The 27,937-nt window shown below is 47.5% G+C and overlaps 3 protein-coding genes across 14 annotated transcripts in view; 1 reads left to right on the top strand and 2 right to left on the bottom strand.

The window, feature by feature from the left end:
- The window catches only part of YEATS2 (YEATS domain containing 2), a 105,218-nt gene extending 103,127 nt beyond the window's left edge, over positions 1 to 2,091 (top strand). For all 5 annotated transcript variants that reach the window (XM_064584548.1, XM_054504306.2, XM_064584546.1 and 2 more), the window contains one exon: positions 341 to 2,091. In XM_064584548.1, coding sequence (XP_064440618.1) covers positions 341 to 449 — 109 coding nt within the window. In that variant the 3' untranslated portion in view covers positions 450 to 2,091. The remainder of the gene's footprint in view (positions 1 to 340) is intronic.
- On the bottom strand, positions 1,476 to 15,061 carry MAP6D1 (MAP6 domain containing 1). 4 transcript variants are annotated; one of them, XR_010409423.1, is made up of 5 exons: positions 11,373 to 15,061; positions 6,401 to 6,518; positions 5,638 to 5,786; positions 4,763 to 4,966; positions 1,476 to 3,767 (listed from the first exon to the last, which is right to left on the bottom strand). XR_010409423.1 is itself a non-coding variant. In XM_064584584.1 (3 exons), exons 1-3 carry the CDS (start codon positions 11,747 to 11,749, stop codon positions 5,706 to 5,708), a joined length of 576 nt encoding a protein of 191 aa, XP_064440654.1. In that variant the 5' UTR covers positions 11,750 to 15,061; the 3' UTR covers positions 1,476 to 5,705. The 4 variants fall into 4 exon arrangements, 2 of the variants coding, with proteins under 2 accessions (XP_064440654.1, XP_064440645.1); XR_010409418.1 differs by having other exon boundaries at positions 1,476 to 4,966; XM_064584584.1 differs by having other exon boundaries at positions 1,476 to 5,786.
- Positions 15,062 to 15,209: 148 nt separating this feature from the next.
- Positions 15,210 to 27,937, bottom strand: part of PARL (presenilin associated rhomboid like) — a 47,870-nt gene continuing 35,142 nt past the window's right edge. For 2 of the 5 annotated variants that reach the window (XM_064584555.1, XM_045903278.2), the window contains 3 exons: positions 20,131 to 20,232; positions 19,894 to 19,991; positions 15,210 to 15,535 (listed from right to left, as the gene is read on the bottom strand). In XM_064584555.1, the coding sequence (XP_064440625.1) occupies positions 15,424 to 15,535; positions 19,894 to 19,991; positions 20,131 to 20,232 (312 nt within the window). In that variant the 3' untranslated portion in view covers positions 15,210 to 15,423. Of the gene's footprint in view, positions 15,536 to 19,893; positions 20,053 to 20,130; positions 20,233 to 27,937 lie in introns of all 5 variants that reach the window. The other 3 variants (XM_064584558.1, XM_064584564.1, XM_064584567.1) reach the window with 3 other exon arrangements.

Genomic DNA, 27,937 nt, shown 5'->3' with positions numbered 1-27,937 from the left:
GGGAGAGGGAGAAGCAGGCTTCCTGCCAAGCAGGGAGCCCAATGCGGGGCTCGATCCTAGGACCCTGGGATCATGACCTGAGCCGAAGGCAGACGCTCAACGACTGAGCCACCCAGGCAGCCCGGGCAGGCCAGTCTTTACCAAAATTAAAGAAATTAATGGGAAAGGAGAGCAAGCAAGAGCACGCACCTGGCCATCCCCACGCAGGCGGCCCTAAAGCGTGCCTCAGCTCTGTCCCCTTCCAGGAGGCCTGGGGGCGGGGGGGGGCTTTTGATAAGTGGATGAAATATTATTAAATGCTTGAGAAAACTGCACCTAATAATGCTTTGTTTTTGGACAGGATTCCCAAAGAAATTACAGTGAGTAACATTCACCAGGCCATTTGCAACATTCCTTTTCTGGACTTTCTCACAAATAAACACATGGGGATATTGAATGAAGATCAGTGAATGGAATGAAGATGCCCCTAGAAAAGCAGGATTTGCAGATGTAGCCGAAGCTTCGAACTGTGACGACTCTTCTCTTTGGGGAAGGAGGTTATTTTCTGTGTGCCTCGGAATATTATGGCTCCCAAACCATTGCCTCCACCTAATTCACTGTAACACCAGAGTGTTCGGTCCCAAATCAGATCCCTTTAGGACAGAAGTTTCTGAGTTTAGAATGAAGTTGTGAGTGGGTATGTGCTCTGTCAGCTTGCATTTGCTCTCTCTGGAAAGGCTCCAGGAGAGAGTTTCCGAGCTGGGCCAGGCCACACATAGCAGGTCCTTCTCTGGGTGTCATGGGGCACCTTGGGCTTGAGTCTCCCTCCACGAGGCAGAAAATAAGTCTGGCATGCTGGTGGTTCACCCATTCTGGGGTTACAGGAAGCTCCAGTAGGGGCTGGGCTTCCGCACTCAGCAGGTGGCCGTGGCGTCGGGGACGCAGTCAGCTGTAGGAAGCAGTAAAGCCTTGCAGAAGTCAGAAGAGCCTGGGAGCCCGCATTCTGTGCACTGGTGTTTTTTCATGGAGCACGGGAACGTGACTACAGCCAAGGTCAGAGTGTAGTCAAGGGGTAGGCAGGTCCCAGCATGGGTCCGGGAAAGGTGTGACTAACCAAGCAGCTCTTTCTATGTCAGTAATCCCAGGCACCTGGCCGACTCAGACCAGCTTTGCATGTGTGCCGGGCAGAGAGCTGGTTCCACAGCGTTTGCGGGGCATGCGGGTTACCCCGTGTTGAGTGACCAATGGGGAGCAGCCCCTGGGCCAGGCCTGCTGGCATCCCACTAAGTCCTGTCAGGGGACTTAGTGTCCTGTTCTTTGCCACTCGGCTTTTCCAAAGAAGAGCGTTTCAAGGAAACACTGTGAGTGCCTTAAAGATAGAGAAATGACTGCTGAAGCCACAAGACAGGAATGTCCGTGCTCAGAAGCAGTGAGAATAGATTGTGCCCAGATGCGGAGCCCTCTTGGTGGGAGAAGTGAACAGAAGGAGGAAGGTCTGCAGGGCCCTGCATGATGCCCAGTTCCATTATAGATACTCTGTCCTAATCTTCCTAACATAGTCTGTGTCGAAGGAAAGGAGAGAGATTTGTCAGGAATCTGCAATTTGAAGGCAATTTGAAGCCTGTGAATCAAACTTACCCAATCAACATAATTGAAGTTTTCGTGAGTTCTGTAGACGTTTGGGTCAGGAGCAGAAGGCAGGGAGGTGACTAAGAGATCTGCCCTTTATTCAGCATCTGAGGATTGCAGATGCACAAGGAAATCTGTTCAGTAAGGCATCGGGCATGCCCGGGCTTAGTAAAAAAAATAGTTTAGTACATAAAGGCTCAGATACTCTATACATTAACTACTGCAAGCGAGGTTAGTGGGCAAGTGCATAGATTTATTCAGCAGTGGACTGTGACAGATCTGCAGGATGGAGGATTTGATCCAAATGAGAACAGATTGATTTATTACAGGTATGAAAGCCTAAATTATCTTTTTGCAAAAGAAATATTAAATCATTTAACAGTTCCCATATGTGTTAATGTTTCAAATGTATTTGTATCATAATGTGTAACATAATTGTGTAACAGAAATCTACAATAAATCTTTTAGTATTTGTGATGGGTTTTTCTGAGTTCGAAGCACTACTTTGGTAGGTTCTTCTTCCGTGAGGTCAGGAGGAGCTGGGATGGGGCAGTATAGGTAATTGGTGTGTTTACATTAATTCTGCCACTTCTTTCCAAAAAGCATTTGCAGCTATGCAAGATAAAGGATTTCAGTTACATAAAAGTCCGAAAAAAATTTTGGAAGATGCACACTGACCCTGGAAATAAGGATTTCTGACAGGTTGGGGCAAAGGAAAACTACCTAATGGAGCTCACAGCCTCCTCAAAGTCCAGGCAAGGAGGGAAACCATTCCTGTCGTCTGACAAAGCACACCGGTCTGTCCAGAAAGCTGGAACCGGTCTATGCTGAGGTCTGGAAGAAGTTACTCCTGTGCCACAGTCCTGCTGTGACCATCTGCTAGCAGAGCGGCTAAAAACAAAAATGACCAAAGATGCAGAAACACTGCAGAAATGACCACTTTTTATAGCCCCCTTAACAAGACTAAGGGCTTTGAAAGCTTTGGTTCTTCAAAGGCAGGAAGTTCTGCAGGGCTGAGGCTTCATGAGAGAGCGTAGGTCCGTGGCCTTCTTGGGACCAGGCTTCGCCGCAGCCTTTAGGGAACTGAAGTGTCCGGAGGAAGAACAGGGGTGTTGCTTAGGCTCCTTTCCTGAATGTTGACCTCAGCCACAGTTTTGACTGGAGCCACGGGACAGAGACTGACGTCACAGGCAGACCCTCAGTTGGGGACTCCCTCTTAGCGACTGAAGCCTGTGTGAACAGCGCTGGCGGACTTGACCCCACTACAGGGGAGGTTCCCCCGTCTGCCCAGGTTGGGCTGCAGGGTCACAGTGTTTCAAAAGCTGCTTTTGGAGTTTGGCCTAAAATCCTGGTGTTAGTACAGCGAGGAAAGTAGTCCCACTTGGGCTGGGTTTTTCCAAGCTTTGAAGCCCCGTGGAGCACAGAGGCGGGACCTTGGTCTCCGTGACTGGAGGGGAGGACTTCAGGGGCCCCTCCACTTGGGCCTCACGCCGCATCCTCAAGGCGGCTGCTGGCAGGGCTAACACTGGTTGTGGAATCACTGATAGATACTGAACGCTTTCTTTTGGCCGAAATTCGCTAACAGATTGAACTTTTTATTTTAAAAACATTGCTCTTTACAGAATTAATACAAAAATGCTTATTATATAGAAACTTTGGCAAATATAGTAAGGTGTAAAAAATTTAAAGTTACCCATAATTCCCCTTCCCAAAGATAACCACTGTTAGTATGCGCTGCATTTTCCTCTCTCCGTTTTATATGTGTGTATGACGTATGTGGGTTGGTACCACACACTTGCGACTGTCGTCCCATTGCTTTGCAAGGCCACTCCAGTGACGTGATGTTGGGCTTTACAAGACGGAGACTGGGTGGGAGGCAGGTCCTTCTTCAGAACCCCAGTCTCCTAATTAATAATGAAGCCTGGTAACGAGGATTATTGAGTTCGGGGTTTTGTGGAAAGCTGTCCGTTCTGGTGCGTTCCAGAAAGGCTCTTGGGCAAGCAGTCTGCCTTCAGAGACAGGCCAGGTGAGGCGGGGGTGCGCCCGCTGCTGAGGTGCCAAGGCTGCCGGGAAAGGCGGGCCTGTGGTATCGGGCTGAGGTACAGCCCTTCAGTCTGGTCTGCACGCTGTGGCGGAGGGAAGGGCGACACAGGCAGGGTCTAGGGAGAGGGACTGTGTCAGTGGCATCAGATGGGCCAAAGCTGCAAAGGAGAATAGAGCTGGCTCCCTGGCCTGGGCAGGAAGGGACAACTGTCCTGTGTTCTGCTGGCCATTCACTGTACTAATAAGCACCCCGCCCACAAACAGGAACTCTCTGAGCCACTCTTACTCTGCAGGGAAGGAAATGGAAGCTGAAACTGCTCGCAGCTAGTGAGTAGGGAAGTCAGGATTTAAGCCCAAGACTAGCTTCAGAGATGGTTTTTCACCCTAGCCTTGGGGGTGCGGAGGGGCGGTGCACGTGAGAGAGGGGAGGTTGGTGTGTCCTGTGACTATTGCGTCCGACACCACTGTGGGTGGCAGTCCGGAGGGACAGACCTTGGGATTTGTCAGCCTCCAAGGGGCAACCAGTAATAGCCTTGATCCCCCAAAGTCCAGAGGAGGATAAAGACGTATGAGAAGGCGCTCCAGGTTTATAATTAAAGAAATGAGCTAACAAGAAATTGTAACAGTGCATTTTTGCATTTTAGTAAAATCTGAGATTGTACGGTTACTCTGCTCATTTCCCACGGAATGCACAGCAGCAGGCAGTCTCTTTGCTCTTAGAAACGTCTAACATGCAAACCAATGAAGTCAGATAGCAGAACCCTTTGTGTAAGCACATAGTTGGGGTTCTGCCTTTAAAATGATTCCGAGCATTTGCTTTGCTGCGCTGAAGAGGAAGGCCGTGCCAGCCAGAGCCAGCCCTCCGAGGACCGGCCCCGCTCCACGTCTGAGGGGCTGGGAAATGGCTTAGGTAAACGCTCGCCAGACAGCGCGCGAGGGCTGGACGGGGAGGAAGAGCCACAGGGAAATCCTTGAGTTTCCTTACCAAAAACTGCCCTTAGCCTGTGCCTCTAATCTCTAAGCGGGGACAGAAACTCCTTCACATGTCTGACCGCCGGCTGTGCAAACTGGGCCAGGCTCACGCCGTGTGGCCACGTGGGCTGGGACTTACCGGCAAAGGAGGCAGCTTCCCGAAGCCGACAGCTGCCTCCTCACAGTGAGCTCGCCCCACTGTAAGTGAGGGAGCAGGGTGGGAGTCATCTAGGTGTAGAGAACGGGACTTAAAGTCTTTCAGGGAATGAGGCTAATGCCACTTCGTCCCAAAAAAGCTCCCAGTTCTTTGCCAGTGTGTATGCTGTTCCCTTCTAGTCGTCAACTGTAAGGGAAAAAACTGGAATTAGTAATAAAATGTGGTTGTACTTACAACCTACAAGGTCAATGTCATTCATTCAGTACTGAAAGCACTTCTCACACGAAGCCTTTTGTTAAAACATAAGGATAGGGTCACCTGGGCCCCAAATTATGTCTTTGAAATTGAAACCCTATGATTGATACTCTGTTCCTTTTGGAAATGACATCCTAGTTACTCAAGTCACGTGCAGGGGATAACCCAAGATTTCTTCAACCTGAATGCGTGGGGCCATTTGTAGGCATCTCCAAGGACAGTCCCTTGGGTTACCATAGGTTACAAAGTTCTCATGCAGCCTGGGAAAACAACCAAGTGGACATTACTAGTTCTTTCAAGCACCTGTCCTGTCCATATTCCTCAGCCAGCACAGACCAATTCAGTTTACAACAGAATTGATCCTTAAGTTCTTCAGATTTCAAAACTGAAGGGTGGCCAAAAGAGGCAATTAAAAAAAGATCTGAAGCCTTCTGTACAGTCGTTGAGGAACAAGAGGATGGTTCAGGCCCAAAGCCGAGCTGGGTGGTGCCAGTGTCCATCTGCGCCAGGCCCACAGCCTGGGGGGCAGCTGGGGAGGAGTGGCGCCCACGCAAGACGGGCCCTTCCCCTCAGACGGCAGAGGGACAGTCCCAGGATCTCACCCCAGTCCCTGAGTGGCCGAGGACAGCCCCGTCTTGGTGGCAGTGGGTTCTGACTCCGCTGTGGCCGGTCACACATTGAGGATCCGGGGAGCTGAAGCCTGAAAGATGGCTGATGGGTTAGGGGTGAACTTCTTCCTCCCCTCAGGAGCCTGAAAAATGAAATGTGGCCCCATATCAGTGTGCCTTTCCCTCAACACTCCCTCCCCACCACCTCCCGCCCCCAGCTCCAGGAAGAAAATTCCTGCCTCCTCTCCTCCTCTTTGTCCTCCAAGAGTTGAAAATGCTGACCTGAAGGGTCCGTGGGGGAAACGTGCAGGGGGCGGAGTCACCGCATTAGTAGGTCAAATACAGCACCTGGACCTTCCGTTCCGCTCCCGGATGCCTCCTCTGGGTGGAATCAGGAAGCTGAACAGTCCCAACCTCCTTTCCACCTTCTCTCTGACACAAATGCCAGGGACGTGGAAGGCTCATCATGAGTGCTCAGCGGTCAAGGGTAAGATTGGGATTTAGGAGGGAAAGGGACACCTTGCTCGCCAGAAAGCCAGCACTAGGGAGACGCGATGCCCCCCCCGCCCCGCACCCCCCCCCCCCCTCGGCTGAGGGAAGACTGGGTGCTCAGACGCTGCTGTCCTCGGCCCTCATGCCATTTTGCATCATCAAAACCTGACTCCTAGTCCCTAGCCTGGAAAAAGGGCCTCTGCTCCCACATCCTCTGCAGCCGGGAGCCCGGCCCCTGGCCCTGCGGCGCCCGCTTCAGGCTGACCTGGAAGCCGCCCCCAGGGCTGCGGTCCCATCCGGAGCTGTGGGTTGTGAGAACTGTGGTGGCTCTTGCCTTTGTGGATCTCGGCGGCTTCACTCCGGTCCAGGCCTGGAACTCCTGTCTGGAAGAGAGAACACGGTCACCACCTGGCTCAGGGTCAGTCATCCCTCCCGACTTCAGGGGCCGCCGCCATTGTCCTGTGCTTCTTGGAGTGTCCTGGCCAATCTCCACTGCTAAAATCCTGCTTTGGATCTAGAAGTGAGCACCTGGTATGTGCTGGGCATTGGAAACCAAGTCCCAGCCCTTCCTTCGATGCTCCCCATTTTGTCTCCAGGCCACTAAGGGGCCCGAGACACCCAGAACCAGTGCAGGTTGGTCACTTCCAGACCAAGTCACTGGGGGCCTTTACATCCATAGGAGGTGCTGGTTACAATGAGGAGAAATAAGGTTCGGTATTAGGTTTACTTTTTAATAACTGGTCTTACGAACTCCTACAAAACAACAGATTGTAGTAACTGTCTCAAACCACAAGCCGGTCTGGCTTCTGCAGGGCACCGCGCACACAGGCGCTCCTGCCTGGATGCGGGAGGGGAGGGGTGGGGGGCGGCTGACTCCCTAGACAGAAGAGCCAAGGCGGGCACACACCAGCTCCGTGTTCTCAGAGTGCTTTTGTTTTTTTTTTTTTTTTTTAGATTTATGTATGTATTCTTTTAGAGGGGGAGGAGGCAGAGGGAGAGACAATCTCAAGCAGATTCCTGGCTGAACTCCCCGCTGGGCGGGGCTCGGGGCTCGATCCCATGACCTTGAGATCATGACCTGAGCTGAAATCAAGAGTCGGACGCTTAACTGACTGAGCCACCCAGGCGCCCCTCAGAGTACATGTTTTGACAAGGATTTAATTCCTCAATTCTGCACACAAAGTAAGACCTATTTCTTTTAATTCTATCGACCCCCGTGCTAGACAGTGAGCTCAGGAAGGCGGAGACCTGTGTCCCTAGGAGCACCCGGCCCAGGCAGCGTTCTGTGGAGAAGTGCCCGGCTGGCCAGGGGCAGCGCCCACATGTGGGCTGGACCCATTCTGGTCTCCTCCCACCCACAGTCCTGGCTGGGTTTCAGGCCCAGGGGTCAACAAAGCTGCCTCTGTCCTTGAGAGCAGCCCAGCTGGGCCCCACTGGGCTGGCCGCTGGGGTAGGGAGCAGCTGTGTCTGTCTGTGGTCGGCACGCGGGGCTGCCAGGAGGCGAGCTGGGCCAGGGCCCGAGCAGATCACTTGTGCTTCTGAAGCTGCAAGGTTCCAAGGACCAGCTGCCTGAGCCATCTGCCATTCTGTTTCTCCTGAGGAAGCAGGTCCTCCCCTGGGCGTGCCCTTCTGTCCCCAAACTGAGCTGAGCCTTGGGCCTGGCAGCCCAAGCCTGTCGCCCCAGGGTGGCCGCAGGGGTCCCAGCACAGAAAGCCACCAGAGCCAGGAGCTAGAGCGATGCCCCTGGCCGCTCCTGGGGCAAGGCTGGTGCCGGAGACCAGGGAGGGAAGACTGCAGTGGGGATGGAGAAGGAACCTCAGACCTAGAATCAGCTGGGCCCGGTGACTGCCAGGGAGAGGAGGAGGGCAGATTTATGGCTCTGGCAAAGAGGATAAGAAAAACACAGGGCAAGCCACATACACCAGGTACCTCCCCTGACCAAGCAGGCTCTCCTGTCCGCCTGGCCTGGGCCTCAGCTGGACCCTGAGGGCGACAGTCCCACTGAGGGCCAGGGGCCACCCGTGGCAATGCCGAGCGCCCTAGGTCCTCAAGGCTTCAAATCCCTTCGTTTCTCGGAGCCTCAGCTTCCTCATGAAAAGGGCTACTGACCCACGTGCAGGAGGTTAGAATGAACCTTGGTGCCAGGCACTTCAGTGGTCTTCCCTGCCCACCCAGGAAGGAAAGAGAAAGGTGACTGAGGAAGGAGGTCTTCTAGAGTGAGTGGAACTAGAACCTGGGCCAAAGGTGCTGAATGGCACCTAGAGAATTCCAGAGGGGAGGCTCTGGTTGCTGCTCAGGAGAGACACAGGCCGGCTGCGAGAGCAAGAGCCGCTGCGCCCATCTGGCCAAGCAAGTGAGGCCGGTCAGTTTTCACGAGACGAGCGGGGAGTGGCGAGCGGCCACGAGGACTCCAGTGACTTTGGGTTCCCTGGATCTGTTCATTTTTGTTTTGTGAATCTCTGCAATCAGTTCGCTCAGATAACATGCGTCCTACAAGGAGTCAGAATGGAGTTTCCCGCGTCAAGTCCTAGAGCTGGGAGGTGAGGGGTCCCAGAGGTCAGCTGGCATGGGGTTGGCGGAGCCAAGTTCAGCAGCGGTCCTGGGTTCTAGGCTGGAGTTGGGGGTGTGGGGACCCAGGGAGTCAAGCTCTGGCTCTTTCTGTTTTACAGATGAGGAAAGGGTCAGAGAGGCCAAGTGACCCGCCAAGTTTATACCCCAGGAAACAAGAGCTCCAGTGAGTCCCAGCTCCTGGCCGTAGCTTTCCACCACTGCAGGACACAGCTCAAGAAACGAGGGGGTTGGGGCGCCTGGGTGGCTCAGCTGATTAAGCGTCTGCCTTCGGCTCAGGTCATGGTCCCAGGGGCCTGGGATTGAGCCCCGCATTGGGCTCCCTGCTCCGCGGGAGGCCTGCTTCTCCCTCTCCCACTCCCCCTGCTTGTGTTCCCCCTCTTGCTGTGTCTCTCTGTCAAATAAATAATCTAAAAAAAAAAGAAAGAAAGAAACAAAGGGATTCAGAGGCAGCAGCATCTTAGGGGGTGAGGTCTTGGGGAGATAATCTATGGGAACTCCTGAGCCTGGCTTCTGGTACTTGGTAAGCAGAGAATAACAACTTGTACTTTTAGTATCACTGGAGCTGGGAGGACCCAGCGAGACGTTCAAAGCCGCTATCTGCTCAACACAAGTGAAGGGCCGCTTCTAAAAGCCCCGCCTTTGCTTGAATATTACCAGTGAGGAGGAGCTCAGCCTCACCCCGGAGGCCACTCACTTCATCATCAGTCCACTGGAATTACTAGAAAGCTCTTCCTTCCCTGAGCTGAAGCTAGCTCTGCGCGGGCTCTGCCCCTGGTCCTGCTCCTGGCCCGGAACATCAGTCATTTGAAGGTACCACACACCCAGACCCTCGGGCCTTGCGGACCTCTCCCCATTCAGGCCCCTCCAGCTGGCTCCCCGCTGGCTCGCAACAGCCCGAACCCTCCGCGGCGGGGTGAGGCCACAGCTGGGCTCGGTGGTGGCCCTGCCCGCTGACGTTCCCCTGTGCGTTTTGGCAACCCAGCTTGAGCACGCATCAGTGGACACAAGACCCATCCTGCAACTACCTTTCCCCGTCAGGTTCCTGAAAAACTGCATGCCCATGAAGGAAGCCATGGGGAGATGGAACCTTCTACCTGTCTTGATAATTACTCTATAGAAATTCTACCTTAATACAGTTGATTTTAAAAATAATAAAACTGAGGGGGAAAGTTCATACCTTTTTGCTCTAATTCCACAAGTCAGAATTTCTAAAGAAACTGATACGTGCATAGACGGCTAGCTATAAGATGCTCATCACAGAAATTTTTTTTTTCCCTTAAAAATGTGTTTTTTTAAAGGTGACACGTGTACATGTTTAAAAAAACAGTTCTTTAGAGGGTGAGAAGTCAGTCAGTGCCCTTCCACCCCTGGCAGCATCCCTTCCTCCCCACCCCCTTCCTCTCACCAAAGATTCCTGTGTTTCCACACATCCATCCAGAGATATCTGTGCTTATTTGAGCAGATACGTGTATATCAATATCCCCTTTTAAAAACACAAACAGCAGACACACTGTTCTGCATTTTGTTTTTTTGACACGTACCCATTCAAGATCTTCAGACCTTCTGCTATGAGTACATCCTAGGCCTCCCAATAGCCCATCCTATGGTAGAGCTATAATTAACCAGCTACATCAGTAGGACGGTGGGATTGTTTCCAGCTTCTGCAGTACAGTGTTGCAACATACCTTATATTCCTTAACTCCCACCCCACATTCAAGGATACTTGCAAGGAAAACTCCTGGAAATGAAGTACTGGATCAAAAGAAGTGTTTTTAATGGTCCCAAATTAGAAACATCCTAAATATTCAATAATGACAGATTAATAATTGGACATATATATCAATATATGGACAAATGTATATCCCTAGGATAGAACACTGCACATCTACTAAAATTCGTGTTGTAAAAAAATCTAGTAACATGCAAAAATCCAAAATTGATGGAAAAATGTGTACAGAATCTAAACCTGTAAGAATTACAAATGGATATGAACTCAAGGGTTAAGGATCAGAAAGAACTACCAGTTTGGGTGAGGTTAAAGGAATTAATTTGTTGTAATTTCCAGTTTTTCTACAGTGAGTTTATATTACTTTTGTAATAAGACAAAGAAGAAAGCCCTCAGTTGTCCAGGGCCAGAGCTAAGGTGGGGGCAGGGTGGACCCGTAGAGCTCAGTCACGTGGCAAGATCCCCAGGGGGCCATCTACTGGGAGCCCCAGCTGGTCCTCACCACCAATGCCTCCACGGAGGGCACCGGGCAGGGGGAGCTCTGGCAGTTGGCCTGCACGCACCCTGCCTTTCGCTAGCCCACCTGGTGGAAGTTAAAGCCGATTTTAACTCAGTTGAAGGCAGGGCTTTCTGGTAGGGCTGCCTCCAGAGGGGGAGAGGGGAGGGGGCTGTGAGCAAGGTAGTGAGCTCCCTGTCAGCAGCAGAGATGCTCACTCATTCACTCTGAGGCTGGTCAGGGAACAGCGAAGGCGACACCTCGCAGTGCCCGGGGACCAAAGGGGAGGACCTCCGAGGCCGCCTACAGCTCTCCAAGTGCTGTGGGATGGAGGCTCCAGGTGCCTTCTCCCTCCCCACCAAGCTGGTCCTCATGGTTCACGGCCTCCCTTTCCTCCTACCACGGGGTCCCGACTCGACGCGCTCCCCTGCCCGAAGCCCATACCTGTAAGACGTGGTTACCGCGGCCGAGTCCGCGTCGCCGATGGGGAGCACGTAGACACCCCGGCCAGGGGCCGCGGGGGGCTTGTTCCTGCGGCCGCCCGCACCCGACCCGCGCCCCTGCGAAGCATCTCTGGGCCCCGCGGGCGCCGTCCACACGCCGAAGTCCCGCTGGTACTGAGTGAGCGGCACGTCCCGGCCGGGGTCCCGGGCGCCTGCAGGGGACGGGCCCCTGCGGGGAGCGGCGCCGCCTGGGCCCGGCTCCTCACTCTCGAGGTCCGAGTAGCTGTGCAGGGTCAGCGGCACTGCCACGTCGGAGCGGTCCAGCTGGTTCCAGCGCCGCGCCAGGCAGCAGAGGCGGCTGATGCAGGGCCACGCCATGCCGGCCCCCGGTGCCCGCCGCTCGGCTCCCGGCGCTCCGGGCCGCACCGCCCCCGCCCGGCGTCCCCGCCCCCGCGGCCCTCCCCGCGCCGTCGCAGCACCGCCCCCTGGCCTGGGGGAGGCCGTCCGGGGAGGGGAGGGCTCGGTGCCGGGCCGGCTTGGCCTGGGGTCGTGTGCGCGGGCGGGCGCAGAGGCGGGGAGGTGGGTGGGGGAAGGCGGGGAGGTGGGTGGGGGAGGGCGGGGCCCTCCCCCCGGAAACGCCTGCAGGCAGTCACTAGTGTCCAGCTTGAAGGTTTCATAATTTAATCCAAAGTTCCTTTAATGCTATTTTCTAAATGGGACCTGGTTTCGCCGAGAGCGAGAACCGGCTGGCAGCGATGCCGTCGCTGATGGTCCCGGGCCGGCGTGGGCGCAGGCCGCCGCTGCCAGGGTGTTGGGGCTCGTAGAGCGGCCGGGGCTGCAGCATTTGAGCTTAGGCTGCTCCGCGCCGGGAGCGGAGGAGCCGCGATGCGGAGGATCGCTGGGCAGACCCGGGGCCATGCTTCCGGAGGACACGTGTTTGAATCAGCCAGTGAGTCACTATTTGCCTTTACGATGCTGAATTTGTAACAACCAATCCGGTTTTCATTGAGAACTGGCATTAGCCCTCAACTGACCTTTCCCTGGGTTCTAAAAATCCCTCATTTTAAAGCATGGCAACAGAGGACTTGGCGTTATAAAGCTGCCGACAAATCTTTGGCCATTGCGTTACAAAAATTCCCTCCCCTCCTGTGCATGCATTCTTTTTTTACTGCAAAGTTTGGGTAATCCTCCAGGCTAAAGGTCAGTCTGTTTAATGCATGACAGGGCATCAGAAACAACTCCCTGGCCACACTCAAAAGACTTCCTGAGTATTTGACACATGCCCTCAATGTGCACTGCAGACCAAGGACTAATTAATCACACTACTGAAACAGCATTAATTACCCAGAGCTCCATCTCCAGCATATACTTGGACGGTCTCCAGTCTGCATCTTAGAGGAGAAAACTGCAGTGCAGCCCTGGCCAGTCAGGGTACAGATTCCTCTCCCACACCATCCCCTCTCAGCTTCCAGTCATAGCAAAGTGACAGACAGCTGCCCTGGCCACGCCATGGCCCAGGAGGCAGCAGGAGAGAGGCACACTGGGAAGACACTGGGAGGTTACACACCTGCTCTCCCTGGGCCCGGCAAACTTTGTGTGACTTCTGTGCTCCAGGGCCCTGGGTTAGCCACTTGGGACATTTGGTGACAATACTCCATCCTGCAGGAAAAAGAAAAAAAAAAAAGGTAGCTCTTTTTATTTCTTCATTCATTAAGCAACAAAGAGCACTTACTGTGCACCTGGAATAATGCTGGGGGACTCCAGGAGGTTCAGTGTAGTCGGCGCAACAGAACGGGATAAAACAAGTGAAGTGGGCGGGGGGGCGGGGGGGCGCCTGTAATGACGGAGAGTAGTTGGGTCAGGGTGGAAATGCAGGGTAGGGGGTTGGGAGGTTCAGCCAAAGGCATCAGAGGCTGGATCACGGAGAGCCTCGGGAGCCACACTAAATTTAAAAGCTTTTCATGGAGGGCAATAGGGAATGACTGACGTGTTTTCAGCTGTGGCCGTATGAAGACACACAAGGAAATTTTAGAGACCAGCTGGAGAAGAGTCTCAACAGTCCAGGTCAGAGACAAGGGGCTGAACTAAGGCGCAGGCGCTGGGAATGGAAGGGGCACTGGATTCTAGAAATGAGAAAGAAATCTAGAATGGCTCCCAAGTTTGTGGCTTCCAGCTGGTGAGATCACTCCTTAAGCTACGAATGACGGTTGAGGCGCCTGTGCAGTGGGGTCCCGGCACCTGAAGCCATACCCGGCCTGCAGTAGATGCGCGTACTGAGGACAGAGACAGTCCACGGGCCCAGAGCTCAGAAGCCATCCTCATGAAGACAACTGAAGCCAAGGGAGGTGGAGCGAGAGGAGACCGCTGCATTCCTGGGGGCACCACACTGAACAGGCCGGTAGAGACGGCACAGGCCGAGAGACACACGAGCCGGCAGACCATGGCCTCGGGGGGCTCAAGTGTCAGCAGAGAAGCCACAGTGAGAAAACACCCTAGTGGGCAAAGAGTAGGGACAACTGCCACAGCTACAGACGGTAAGGCTCGTGCTTCCAGGGCTGGGCTCTGAACCTTCACAAGGCCTCTCACGGGGAGAATGGCACTTGCCTGTTCAAAGGTGCCAGCTCTGGGGGATGTTACGGATGGAGAAGTGGTTTCGGGACTTGACCTTCTAAATGCTCCCTCCCTAACCATGTCCTCCTGGCCTGCGTTCCTAGTCTGCCCACAGCAAGACCTAAATTTCATTTTGGACTCCATACGGAATGTCTGTGTGATCTCAGCCTCCCATCCCATCTCTGGGAAATGCTTCTTGCCTCATCTGTGTATCATGGGGTTGTTAGCTTAATATATTCAAAAATGTCAAAGCACAGCAGTTCCCACACACAACCACCCTGGTTCCTTACCAGCAAGATAAGGGCTAGGTTAAAAACCAACAATACAAACAAACAAAACACCTCTCTCCTGGAAGTGACATTAGTCTAGGATAGAATCCTCTCTGCCTGGTAAGAATAACTGGTATTTCACACTAGAGAAGATCTGGGGGAAAAGAGTATGAAGACCCGTCAAATCCTAGACAATTCCTACGTGCGGGGACATGCTGTCATTCAGCTCAGCACCGTGAGGTAGGCACAACCCGCTCCTTTCCATGAAGCCCGCCCCCCTCCAAGACAGACGGCTGCGTTCCTCTCCAGCTGCAAGGACCAGCATTACCTCTTGAGGCCCCCGAACACTGAAACTCTCCTATAAACCATCTCAACAAATACTCTTAGATTCTCAACATGCATTTCTTGGAAATAATTTTCAATCATGAGGGCAAACAAGAATTCTACAGGGAAGCTGTTCCGATGACCATGGTCTAGTTCAGCATGATGCTTCAGTTCAAAAAATGTACATTTTCAAATATAAGATGCAATTAGGCTCAGATTCAAGTGTGAATTTATCCAAGATATTTCCTTCTAACTCTTAAATTAGCTACAAGCTACAATTTTAATCTAGAAAGCAAAGCCTAAAAATAGCTTTTTGTATATGCCACTCGCTGCCGGAAAACATTACCTTTCTTGGGAAAATTTAGAAAATACTACAGCTGTTATTTCAGTTCACGCCAGACAGAAGACCCCCCCCCTCTTTTTTTTTTTTTCTACCTGCCAACCAACCGAAGAAAGGGGTAGGTGGGTAAGCAGAGATGGAAGAAGGCCAAAGTACAAAAACAAGCATCTCTGAGTCTCAGGTCTTTCCCTGTGCACTCCCGAGTTCATGGCTCCAACTACATCAAATATAACAACTAACAGCAAGATTCCAGGGCAGCATTAGCGCTCTTCAAAAGGGACACACACCCTCTGTATACAAACTAGAGATAGAAACCTTTATTTCACAACTTTGTCATAATTCACTTTCTAATAAGACATGTACTGGGGACAGAGTTTAAAATACTGGGAAAGCTAGATGCCGGGTGTCTTCCAGGCAGGAGCAAAGATGTGGTCGCTCCGGGGCCGACGTGTTCCTGGGGCTCTCCAGGCAGCGGGGGCCACACGCACCAGTCTCATCCAATCCCAGTTTTACTTAGAGCCGCCTCCTTTTTTGGGGCTGTTAGTCCTCATTTCATGCCAAATTTTCACTAGAGGCTCCCTGTTCTTCCAAATGAGTTCATGACCGTAAGTAATATACCATCTGGGGAAAAGAAAAACAAACCAGGTTCAACATTCAAACAGTATGACATACAAATGTTAAGTACCATGATGATACCAAGTTGACATTTAAAAAATTGAATGCCATGGTCATTTACTATCTTATTAAATAGCTGATTAATTTATTTGATGTAGATCAATGATTCACCTTTAATATGGAGTACGTGAAAGGCCAAAGTGGGACGGACTATGCACGGCACACACCACTGTTGATTCCCCACTGCAATTAAGCATCAACTCCCTCCCCATTAAGACACGAGGAAACCAAGTCTCAGAGAAAATTTGCTCAGGGACTAACAGCTTCTAAGTGGTCGGTCAAGGACTCACCTGAAGGTCAGACAGATTCTAAGCCTGGTCTCTCTTTACTACATTAAATGTAAGAAATGTCAGCATTCGGGGCGCCTGGGTGGCTCAGATGGTTGGGCGTCTGCCTTCGGCTCAGGTCATGATCCCAGGGTCCTGGGATGGAGCCCCGCATCGGGCTCCTGGCTCGGCTGGGAGCCTGCCTCTCCCTCTCCCTCTGCCTCTGCCTCTCTCCCTGCTCATGCTCTCTATCTCTGTGTCTCAAATGAATAAATAAAATCTTAAAAAAAAAAAAATGTCAGCATTCGAGGTCACTGATGATGGCTTCAATAGCTTTTTTTAAAAAAGATTTTATTTGAGAGAGCATGAGAGAGCACAAGTAGGGGGAGGGGCAGAGGGAGAAGCAGACTCCCCACTGAGCACACGGGGCTCGATCCCAGGACCTTGGGATCAGGACCTGAGCCGAAGGCAGACGCTTAACCGACTGAGCCACCCAGATGCCCTAATGGGCTTCAATAGTTTAAATGCTTCTCCTCATCTTCCACCTGCTACACAAAGGGTCATCTGCTGATCCAAATTCTGCCCATCTTTTAAAATAAAATATAGTTCCAATCCCCATTCTGCTGTTTAAAACTGCCTAAAAGCAGCCTGAAGCAATGAACTGAGGAAGCTGAAGCACCGAGAGGCTTAGTAATTTACCCTGCCCAAAGCTGCACAACTAGGGATCACCAGAAAGGACACCAGGACCAAAGTCTGACTCTGAAAGCTGTGCCCTCACCACCACTGCAGCACCTCGTGAGCATCTAAGTTGAGGCACACACAGCTGAGTGACCAATGAGCAGGGCCTGCCTTTAGAAGCCCTTAGGCCTAGGTACTACAAGCCCAGAAGCTCTACCTGAGGGAGGCACAGTCTTAGCAGAACTCAGGGGCACCTCTACCACCTCCTCTCCCGGGCTGGGGGAAAGCTGGGAGGGCTTCCTGGAGGAGGTGGGGTTGATTTGGAATGGCTGTTATTGAAAGCTGCTATAAGTGAAACCTTTATTTTTGCCCTGGTTTGCCCAAACAGATTTCATGTTCCCTGAGGCGGAGACCAGACTGTGTTAATCTTTGCATCTCCCCAGACACCTAACTGAAAAAATGCTCTATTTAAATGGCTTAGATTTGGGGCGCCTGGGTGGCTCAGTTGGGTTAAGAGGCTGCCCTTGGTTCAGTCATGATCCCAGGGCCTGGGATCGAGCCCCGCATTGGGCTCCCTGCTCGGCGGGAAGCCTGCTTCTCCCTCTCCCTCTGCTCTGCCTGCTTGTGCTGTCAAATAAATAAATAAATAAAACTATTTAAAAATAATAATAAATAAATGGCTTAGATTAGTATCAAAATATCAGTTTAATGTTTCAATTTTTATGTTCTGAATGTTTATTATAAAGTATTGAATCTTTTTTAAAGTACTTGAATCTTAACATTCACTATAGTTTTTAAATGGTCATGAAACTAGTCACCATTAAATAATGTTGAAAAATAATAAATTTACAGAAAGGAAAAAGACATTAAAAAAACATGCAAATTAAAAGGCATGTTACAAAATTCTTTTGGGCTTAGTCAAATTTTATGGTGAACTCAGAACAAGAGAAAAAGGATTTGAAAAAAGATTCAAATGCAATTGTAAAACTCTTGCAAGAAATGAATCACTTGTCAGGAGCTCTCCATTTATAAAGTGCCTTCCCAAATCTTTGTAACCCTCTTATTTCAAGCAGAGAGTCAAATACTTTAATATTACAGGTAAACTGTTCTGATTATACTTGGAAGTTCAAATATAATTGGTCATTTGGCTAAATTAAAATTAGGAAGACACTTTAAAGTGACCAATTTCTAAGTTTTGATTTGGTGTTTTTGGTTTGTTTTGCAGCAGCTGCACAGCCCAGTGCTCACTCTGAAACTCAGCTCTGCAAGGACTAGCTGTGTGACTTCCAACAGTTCCCTTCTTTAAAGCAGTTTCTAGGGCACCTGGGTGGCTCAGTTGGTTGAGCGTCTGCCTTCAGCTCAGGTCCTGATCCCGGGGTCCTGGGATCGAGCCCCACATCGGGCTCCCTGCTTGGCGGGAAGCCTGCTTCTCCTTCTCCCGCTCCCCCTGCCTGTGTTCCCTCTCTCGCTGTGTCTCTCTCTGCCAAATAAATAAAGTCTTTGAAACAATAAAATAAAATAAAGCAGTTTCTTTTCTGTAAAATGGAATACCTCACAGGATCTAAGAGTTTTTTTGTTTTTTTTTTTAAGATTTTTATTTATTTATTTGAGAGAGAGAATGAGAGGGAGAGCATGAGAGGGGTGAGAGTCAGAGGGAGAAGCAGACTCCCCGCTGAGCAGGGAGCCCGATGCAGGACTCGATCCCGGGACTCCAGGATCATGACCTGAGCTGAAGGCAGTCGCTTAACCAACTGAGCCATCCAGGCGCCTAGGATCTAAGAGTATTAAATCAGTTCTTCACTTGGGCACACAGCAAATATTCAATATATGTTAGTGATTACTACTGCAAAAGTACAAGGTGAGGGACACAGAGTCAAGGAAATATGCAGGAGGACACTAATGGAATCTTGACCATCAGTACCGATTTCTAAATCTTTAACTTTATTAACTGAATTAAAGATGTTGGAAAAGATGAATTTTGGATATGACTGAGATCGAATAAATGAAAGGAGTTGAAATTAGAAACAGCAAAGACAAAGGATTCCTTTGCCTTTCAGATACTGTACTTTATAATACATTTGATCCAATTATTTTCAGAATGGAAAAGGTCATCTAATTATAGTTCAGAAGAATAAAAACCTGCTGGGGAGAAGATCCTTTAAGTAGCCATGGGAGGATCCAGAGAGATACATTTAGAGTTCATAAAACAGAACCCTTTTTCCTAAGTCTTTGTTTCTCACACTGTAATATCAGGTCAGTTTCTACTATTTATAACGTGCTGCTGTTAAAGCCAGAACTCACATATGCGATTCTTTAATCATCACTGAAAATTATAAATGGCATAATGGCATTTAGTTCCACCGCCTACTGGGCAAAACTGCTCCACTTAGAATAGATTTTTCTTCTTTTTTTAATTAAAAAACTTCAGTTTTCCATTGTCATGAAACAAAGTAAAAACCAAGTAAGTGTCACAAAAAGCAACATTTATGCAGGAAAAGATAGTCCAACAGGGGATCCAGTACATCATATAGACAATGACTCTGCTGAAGGGACTCTCATGGTCAGACAGGCTCCAAGAGTCCTGAGGAAGTTGTGACAGAGTCGCCCCAGCGCTACTACGTTTTAGGCAAAATTCCATTGTGTGACGCACAAACGGAAGATCTTGTGAACACTACGCTATTGTACTCAATATGGTGTGATGGAGGTGGGAAGGACTTTGGATCTGGGTTTAAATCTTTGCTCTGCTCCTAGCTGTCTGACCTGGGGAAGATCACTTCTGAGCCTGTTTCCCCATCAGTAAAATTGAAGTAATAAGAGTAGAATGGAAACCACTAGCTCAAAGCCTGCCACCTAACAGATGCCCAGTAAGTGGTCAACACTGGTTTATGATCCCCAGCCTCCATTTATTCAGGTAGCACACACCTGGACACTTGTCCCAGGCAGAGTGTCCACTCTGTGTCTGCCCAGCACTGGTGACAGGGAGGTGGGAAGTGAGTGGTGGCAGGAGAGAGCAGGGAAAGGAGAGGGCAGCGCACACTGCGGGTGGGGAACAGTATCCCAATAGGGGCCAGGAACCCTGACAGCTCCCGAGTTGGGGTGAGCGGAGGTGAATGGTAGGGTAAAGGCACAGCATCTCTACAAATGACTGAGGCTGGGGCAGGACTGCTCTTCTTCACCTTCCACCTCACGTGGTGAAACTGGGCCAGGCCAAAGCCAACCATGTGCAAGTTTTCTCCCCCCCCCCCCCCCCACTACCCCTGCTCCCATCCCAGAGTTAACGGCCTTGCTCTGCCTTCCTAAGGTGGGCGGGGGGAGAGGACCCAAGAAGGCAGCGTAGCAATCAGTTATGCTCAAACTTACATTCCAAAGAGCGCTCCCCCAAGATGTGCCGCATGATCAAAAAATTTCCATCCCAGGACCATTCCTGCTGTATCCATGGCAATAATGGCTTTTAGGGCCTGAAAGCCAGCAAAAGATAACAGAACTGGTACAACTTTGATTCCTCCAGCATTGACATTTCTAATTTAAGGGCAAGAATTCAGTTAATGTAAAAATATCACTACTGTCCCCAGTACTTCACTTCATAAACATACTCACATTCCCTGCTGTGAATGTGAACATTGGAAGGAAGATAATGGCGAGCCTCCCTTCCGGGATCTTCGTGCAGACAGCAGCAAGCACGGTCATGATCGCGCCTGACTGCAAATGAACACACGCGAACACGTGAAACTCTCAATGTGCAACTGTGCAGTGACTACAGTAATGCTTTTTCCACAAAATTTATAAGCCACACATTTCTAGGGTGAGCACAAAGCTTAAAAGCTTTCAGTTATTAACATAGAAAATATCAGACAAAGGGGCTGCAAGTCCACTGCACGGTAACCATCTGGACAGAACGAGATGTACAACCACCAGCATGTGAGTGCTTAATGAACTTCAGGGCTTCATTTAATGACCAAAAAGAAATTCTTAAATTTCCACAAAGCCACTTCACCCAGAATGTGACATTTGCCCAAAGAAACCCACATGCATGAACCTCTTCCAAGTATAATGCTTTATCTTAAAAAAAAAAAAAAAATCCCATGAAATTTGCACCCTACTTCATAATAAAACTAACCATTTTCTTTAAAACCTTTGAGCAAATGTTCTGCTCCAGGAAAGCATGCCATGTCTATCCCGTGGCTCTGCATGACCCACCCGTCACAGCATCCTCCCAGGGACACACATGCATCTGCCTGCCTGAGAAGCACTTCTCCCAACAACCTCATATTAGAGAATAAAAATCTAAATGTCAGGGTGCCTGGGGCTGGCTCAGTCAGTAAAGTATGCAACTCTTGATCTCAGGGTCGTGAGTTCAAGCCCCAGGTTGGGCCTAGAGTTTACTTTAAAAACAAAACCCTAAATGTCACAAGCTTATGATCAATAAGTCAACCATTTCTTGTTATAGTTGAAATTCTTGTTGTAGTTGAAATTATAATGGCTGTATTTTTTTTAAATCATGTGTTTTTCCAGGTTGCTATATAATCTTCATAACTTAAATGTATAATGGCTATGAAATATCTTCTGGATAAATAATGCTAATTTAACTAAACTCTTAATGTTAGACATGTTCCCACTTCCTCTAAATGGTAGAATACTTGAGAAATTAGATCATAATCCCTAGTTCACATTAAATCTCACAATAATCATTCATCCAAATACTTGAGGCCTACTTTGTATCAGGCACTATGTTAGATGGTGGGGGTATAGAGGGGAACAAAACCAGCAGTCCCTTCCTTAATGGAGCTTACAGAGGAGCAGAAGTAAAAACAAAATATGATCAGCTATGATGGGGAAGTAGGGCATACTATGGCAGCACGTGGAAGGGAGAGCTGATGTAAGCTCAGGGGTCGTAAGTGACATCAAATTTTGCATGGAAGCGTTACCAGGCACTGGCCAATCTTTAGAAGGGGAGGAGATGAGAAGAGTGTTCCAGGCAGAAAACCAGCTTGAACCAAGCCTGAAGATCAAAGAGTACAGTGAAGGGGAAAAATGCAAAGAAGCTGAGTGCAGCTGGAGACCAAGGAGAGAGCAAAGGAGGCCAGCGCTTTAACTTCACTCTTCTTCTGCCAAAGTTCTCAGTTCTAGTCACTTATTAAAAATAATACAACTCTGGGGCACCTGGCTCACTCAGTTGGTAGAGCATGTGACTCAATCTTAGGGTTGAGTTCAAGCCCATGTTGGGTGTAGAGATTACTTAAAAGTCTTTAAAAAAATAAAAAATAAATATAATAAATAATAATAAAATTTCCATGAGGGACATTCTACAAAATATATTCCTACTATTCTTCAAAAGTATCAAGGTCATGAAAGACAAGGAAAGACCGAGAAACCATCACAGACTGGAGGATACTAAAAAGACATGATAATTAAATGCAATGTAGTATCCTGGAACAAAAAAAAAGAACATCGTGGGAAAATTGGAAATCCAAATATAGTCTGCAGTTTAACAATGCTTTACCAATGTTAATTTTTTAGTTTGGTAAGTTATGGTTATGGAAGATGTTAACATTAGGAAAAGCTAAGGAGATGTACATCTTCACTCTTTTAACAACCATCAGAGCAAAAACTGATTCAAGGCAGAATAATCAATGGATGCTATTTAAGGGGGGTGAGGAGAGTGACAAACAAGAGATCCTGATATTTACATAAATCCCAAAAGCACCTTTTCACAAATTACACATTAATTTTAAAAGGTAAACAGTAACTTTACAGTAGAGAAGCTGGATAACAACCAGTCAATAAATGGACAATAAGGGGCAAATGGGCATTATGTGTCTCCAGTTGTGGTACCCAAGGGCCTAACACCACTCGTGTAGCATTCCAACCAAAAAACACACCATCAGCATCTCTTCATGAGGAAACAGACACACACAACTGATGGACATTCTATTAAATAACTGACCTGTATTGTTCAAAACTGTTAATGACATGAAAAAAAAAAAAAAAGCTGACCAAAAGCAACAAGTAGGACTACAACAAACCCAAAACCTTCTGTACAGCAAAGGAAACTATCAACAAAATGGAAAGGCAACCTTCCAAATGGGAGAAAATATTTGCAAATTATATCTGGTAAGGGATTAATTTCTGAAATAAAGAATTCATGTAACTCAATAGCAAAAAAACACGATCCAATTTAAAAAGGGCAGATCTGCAGACATTTTTCCAAAGACGACATTTAGATGGTCAGCAAACACATGAAAAGGTGCTCAATATCACTAATCATCAGGGAAATGCAAATCAAAATCACAATGAGGTATCACCTCACACTTGTTAGAATGGCTATTATCAAAAAGAAAATAGTAAGTGTTGACAAGGATGTGGAGAAAAAGGAAACCTCATGCACCACTGATGGGACTGTAAATTGGTGCAACCACTATGGAAAACAGCATGGAAGTTCCTCAAAAAATTAAAAACAGAAGGGCACCTGGGTGGCTCAGTCAGTTGGTCATCTGACTCTTGATTTCAGCTCAGGTCATGATCTCAGGGTCTGGAGATCAAGCCCATTATGGGCTCTGTGCTTAGCACAGAGTCTGCTTAAGATTCTCTCTCTCTCTCTCTCTCTCTCCCTTTGCCCCTCCCCTTGCTCGTGCACACTCTGTCTCAATAAATTATTAATTAAATCGTTTAAAAAATGTTTAAAAAAATTAAAAACAGAATTTTCATACGATCCAATAACTCCACTTCTGGGTATTTATCCAGAGACACTAACTCAAAAAGGTATATGCATCCCCATGTTCATACTAGAGTTATTTACAATAGCTAAGATAGGGAAACAACCTAAGTGTCCATCGATGAAGAAAACATGGTGTGTACACACACACACACACACACACACGTATTATTCAACCATTAAAAAGAAGGAAATCTTGGGGTGCCTGGGTGGCTTGGTCAGTTGGGCGTCTGACTCATGATTTCAGCTTGGGTCATGATCTCAGGGTTGTGAGATTGAGCCCTGTGCTGGGCTCTGGGCTTAGCATGGAATCTGCTTGGGATTCTCTCACTCTCCCTCTGCTCTGCCCCTCCCCTTGCTCGTGCACGCTCCCTCGGGAGGGAGGGAGGGAGGGAGGGAGGGAGGGAGGGAGGGAGGGAGGGAGGAAGGAAGGAAGGAAGGAAGGAAGGAAGGAAGGAAGGAAGGAAGGAAGGAAGGAAACCTTGCCATTTGTGACAACATGGATTGACCTTAAGGGCATTATGTTAAGTGAAATGAGCCAGAGAAAGAAAAATACTGTATGATTTCACTTATGTATGGAATCTTAAAAAAACAAAAAGCAAGCTCATGTATGGAGAGAACAGACTGGTGGCTGCCAGAGTCTGGGATGTGGAGAGCCAAAATGGGTGAAGGGGGTCAAAGGGTACAAACTTCCAATTATAAAACAGGTAAGTCATAGGGATGTAATGTACAGCATGGCAACCACAGTTAATATTACTGTGTTGCATATGTGAAAGTTACTAAGAGAACAGATGTTAAAAGTTCTTATGGCAAGGAAAAATATGTGTAACTATAAATGGTAACAGACTTACTCTTAACTATGTTAACTAGAATTACTGTGGTGATCATTTTGCAATATATACAAATATCAAATCACTATGTTGTACACTGAAACTAATATGTTATGTCACTTATACTTCAATTAAAAAAAAAAAAAAAGGGCTGCGGAAGGAAATGTTCCAGCTTTTAGAAGACCAGAGCGACATAACCACTAAATGCAATACATGATCTTAGAGGGGGAAAAAATAGCTACTAGACATTATTGGGACAACTGACAAAGACTGGAATATGTTCTATAAATGAAGTTAAAGTATTGTATCAATACTAAATTTCCTGAATTTGATAACTGAACTGTGGAAAGATACAAGAACATTCATATTCTTAGAAATATACACTGAAGTATTTAGGGGTAAAAGGGCATGATATATGCAACCTACTTGCAAACAGTTCAGAAAAAATAGTATGTATATATAGAGAAAATGGTAGTGAAATGTGGCAAAATGTTAAAAACTGGTGACTGTGGTTCAAGAGTTTTTTGCAGTTCTTTTCAAAGTGAAACACAGACTTAAATGTAAAACGTACACTGATTATATACTTGCAATTAAGATGTGCATATAATTTTTTGTTTCATAAGTAAATTTTCATAAGTAATTCTTTATCCATATAATCTTCATAACATATCATTGTTCACATGTGTGACTTTTTTTGCACGATGAATTTTAAATGAATTTGCTCTAAGGGGCTTTGTGTTTCCACAAGCTAGTGAGTACAGCTAAAAACCCTGGCATTACATGTAAAACAAACATGTAAAACTAAGAAGACTCTAAAAGGCTGAGAGAAGAAAGCAGACCAGCAAGGAACCCTGGGATCCAAGGAATGACACAGTGGTGAGTCCTGTGGGTTTTGGCCTCACATAACTCAGACTTGGCTCTGGAGAACCTCATCACCTGGAAACATCAAAGAACTGAGACAAAATGGGTCCATCCCCACACCCTAAAATGCTCTCTGTAGCCAAAGGACCAAGAAACGGTAGCCTAGCAAGACAATCAACTTTTAGATAATAACCACTCTACACCAGCCGAACAAAAGAACTAGCTGCGGCCCAATCCCCATCAACAAAGGCTGAGGGGAGAGCCTAGACTTCTACCCTTGCAGACTGCAACCTGGTATCCTAATACGGTCGACAGGGTAGTGTCAGTGGAAGTCATGTGGGCAGCAGTAACAAGGCCCTGTTCCTCCTAGCCAGGAGAGGTCTACAAGGAGACTGAACTCCCAGAACTCCCAGTCCTGCCCTTTAGTAACAAGAGCCCTATCCCCTAGGTGTCAAAGGAGGCTGAGTAGGAAACCTGGACTACTTCCACCTCACCAGACACTAATGGTCAACACATCCCTTCCCCTCATCAGAGCAGTGTCAGGGGGCAGCCTGATAAACAATAGATTTAAATAAGATTCAAAGTCTCATAATATCCAATGTTCAGGTTTCATTTAAAAATCACTCACCATACCAAGAACCAGAAAAATCTCAAGTTGAATGAGAAAAGACAATAGACCCCAACAAGATGATACAGATATTGTCTGACAAACATTTTGGGTTTTTTTAAGAATTTATTTGAGAGAGAGAGAGAGAGCATGCGAGCGTGCAAGCAGGGGCGGGGGGGGGGGGTGGCAAAGGAAGAGGATCTCAAGCAGACTCCCCGCTGAGCGCAGAGCCACTCGGGGCTTGATCCCATCCCATGAGATCATGACCTGAGCCAAAACAAGAGTCAGCTGCCCAACCGACTGAGCCACTCAGGCGCCCTGTCTGACAAACATTTTTAAACAGCAATTATAAAAACGCTTTAATGAACAATTACAAACATGCTTGAAATGAGTGAAAAATAGCACAGAAATAGAAAAGCTCAAAGAAACAGAAGACACCATGAACAATGTAAACTTTAGAACTGAAAAATATAGTACCCTAAATAAAAACACTCAATCAATGGGCCAAGGCAGAATGGAAAGGACAAAGAAAATAATTAGTGAACTTGAAACAGAATAGCAATTACCCAGTCGGGACAACAGAAAGACAAGACTGAAAAAAAATAACCAAATTTCAGGGACCCATGAAATTATAAGTGATCTAACATCATGTCATCAGAGTTCCAGAGGAGGGAGGAAGAGTGAGGATGAAAAAGTATTTGAAATAGTAATGGCTGAAAATTTCCAAAAGACAAACTCTAGATTCAAGAAGCTAAGCAAACCCCAAACAAGATCAACACAAAGATATCCATGACAAGACAGGGTCAAACTTCTGAAAACTCAAGACAAAGAAAAAAATCTTCAAAGAGATCAGCAACACCTTACCTATAGGCAAAAAGCTATTTGAACAACAAAGGATTTCTCTTCAGAGCCTGTGGAGGCCAAAAAGAAGTGGCACAATATTTTTCGTGTGCCAAAAGAAATGTCAGCCTGGAATTTTTTATCCAGTGAAAATATCCTTCAGAAATGAAGGGGCAGACATTCTCAAAGAAAAACCTAAGAGAATTTAGCACTAGCAGACCTACCTAAAAGATTGACTAAAGGAAATTCCTTCAATAAAAAGAAAATGATAGATGGAAGAAATCTTGAAACATCAGGGCAGAAAAACAATGGAAAAAGTAAAAATTATGCATAAATACAGTAGTTTTCTCCTCCCTTGGAATTTTCTAAATGATGCTTAGTGGTTGAAGCACATATAACAACAACAGTGGCCAATATTCTAAATGTACGCAGAGGAACTATTTAAGGCAATTATAATTTGAGGAAGATACAGGGATGAAAATGGAGGTAAGGTTTACTTCACTCAACCACCACCAGCACACTGTGGTAAGTGGTGTGTGTGTGTACAGTCATGTATATATGTTGCAATACCTAGAGCAGCCACTAAGAAAGTTATACAAAGAGATACACTCCAAACACTATAAACAAATCAAAATGGAATTCCAAATCTGTTCTAGTGACCATTTTATTTTACTTGCAACCCTGTAGGAAGAGACTAGATACTTTCCTAATTTAGCAGAGAATTCACTTTATATACAGATTAAATCAGTGATACTTTAATCAATGAAGTTACAGTAAGTTATCATAATGTTGGTGAGCAAATTTGGCCTGTGATAAGCTATAACATCAAGTAAAAAAAATTCCTCTAAAATTTTAACAAATGCTGTTTCCTACAATGAACATTTTATTGATATTTGCCATCTCAAGATTAAGGGTCACATTTCACAGACAATAAACTTTTGAAAAGCACACTAGAGAAAAGCTTCCTACCAATAACTACTAAAAAACAATTTTTAAGTGAGATTCAGAACACAGAGCTCTAGCTAAACAAAACCCTTACCAAAATGCAGTCAGTATTCTTGCTCCCTAGTGCCAATATGTTAATTGACAAAACAAAACTTTGTCAATAGTATTTTTTTTCCAGCTTTCTCATTAAAAATGCCATTATTCCTGGCGATTTTGTTTTCTTTAATTACTGGGGACAATAATTTTATCCTGACATGGCTCTACAGAATTTTGATGACTAACAGGAACTCCACAATTCTTAGCACATGCTCCTTATTATGCTAAGCATTCTAAACACACCTGCACTGAAGATCCAAAAGAGAGGTGTTATCCCCATTTTATATAGAGAAGCTGAAGTTCAAAGAGGTTCAGTAATATATGTTCTAGAAATCACAAGTAAGTGACAGCTGGAATTCAAACCAGTCTAATTCCAAATATCATATGCCACACTCTTTTCATCTTGGATTTCAGTTTCTTATTTGTAAAATGAGAATAACACTTGTCTGAGGGCACATCAAAATGCCCTCCCGGGGCACCTGGGTGGCTGAGTTAGTTGGGCACCCGACTCTT

This window comes from Mirounga angustirostris, unplaced genomic scaffold (genome assembly GCF_029215605.1).
Source record: "Mirounga angustirostris isolate CCGP_5_RB_7025 unplaced genomic scaffold, mMirAng1.0.hap1 SCAF_1, whole genome shotgun sequence".
NCBI lineage: Eukaryota > Metazoa > Chordata > Mammalia > Carnivora > Phocidae > Mirounga > Mirounga angustirostris.
The sequence above is the reverse complement of the archived record's forward strand: the minus strand, read 5'-3'. Positions and strand labels throughout refer to the sequence as shown.

Bases quoted from the DNA above. Each gene is read 5' to 3' on its own strand.
- MAP6D1 (XM_064584575.1), bottom strand. From the start codon at position 11,749: ATGGCGTGGCCCTGCATCAGCCGCCTCTGCTGCCTGGCGCGGCGCTGG. The intron at 6,519-11,372 runs GTATGGGCTTCG...TCTCTCTTCCAG, and splicing joins GCGGTAACCACGTCTTACAG to ACAGGAGTTCCAGGCCTGGA.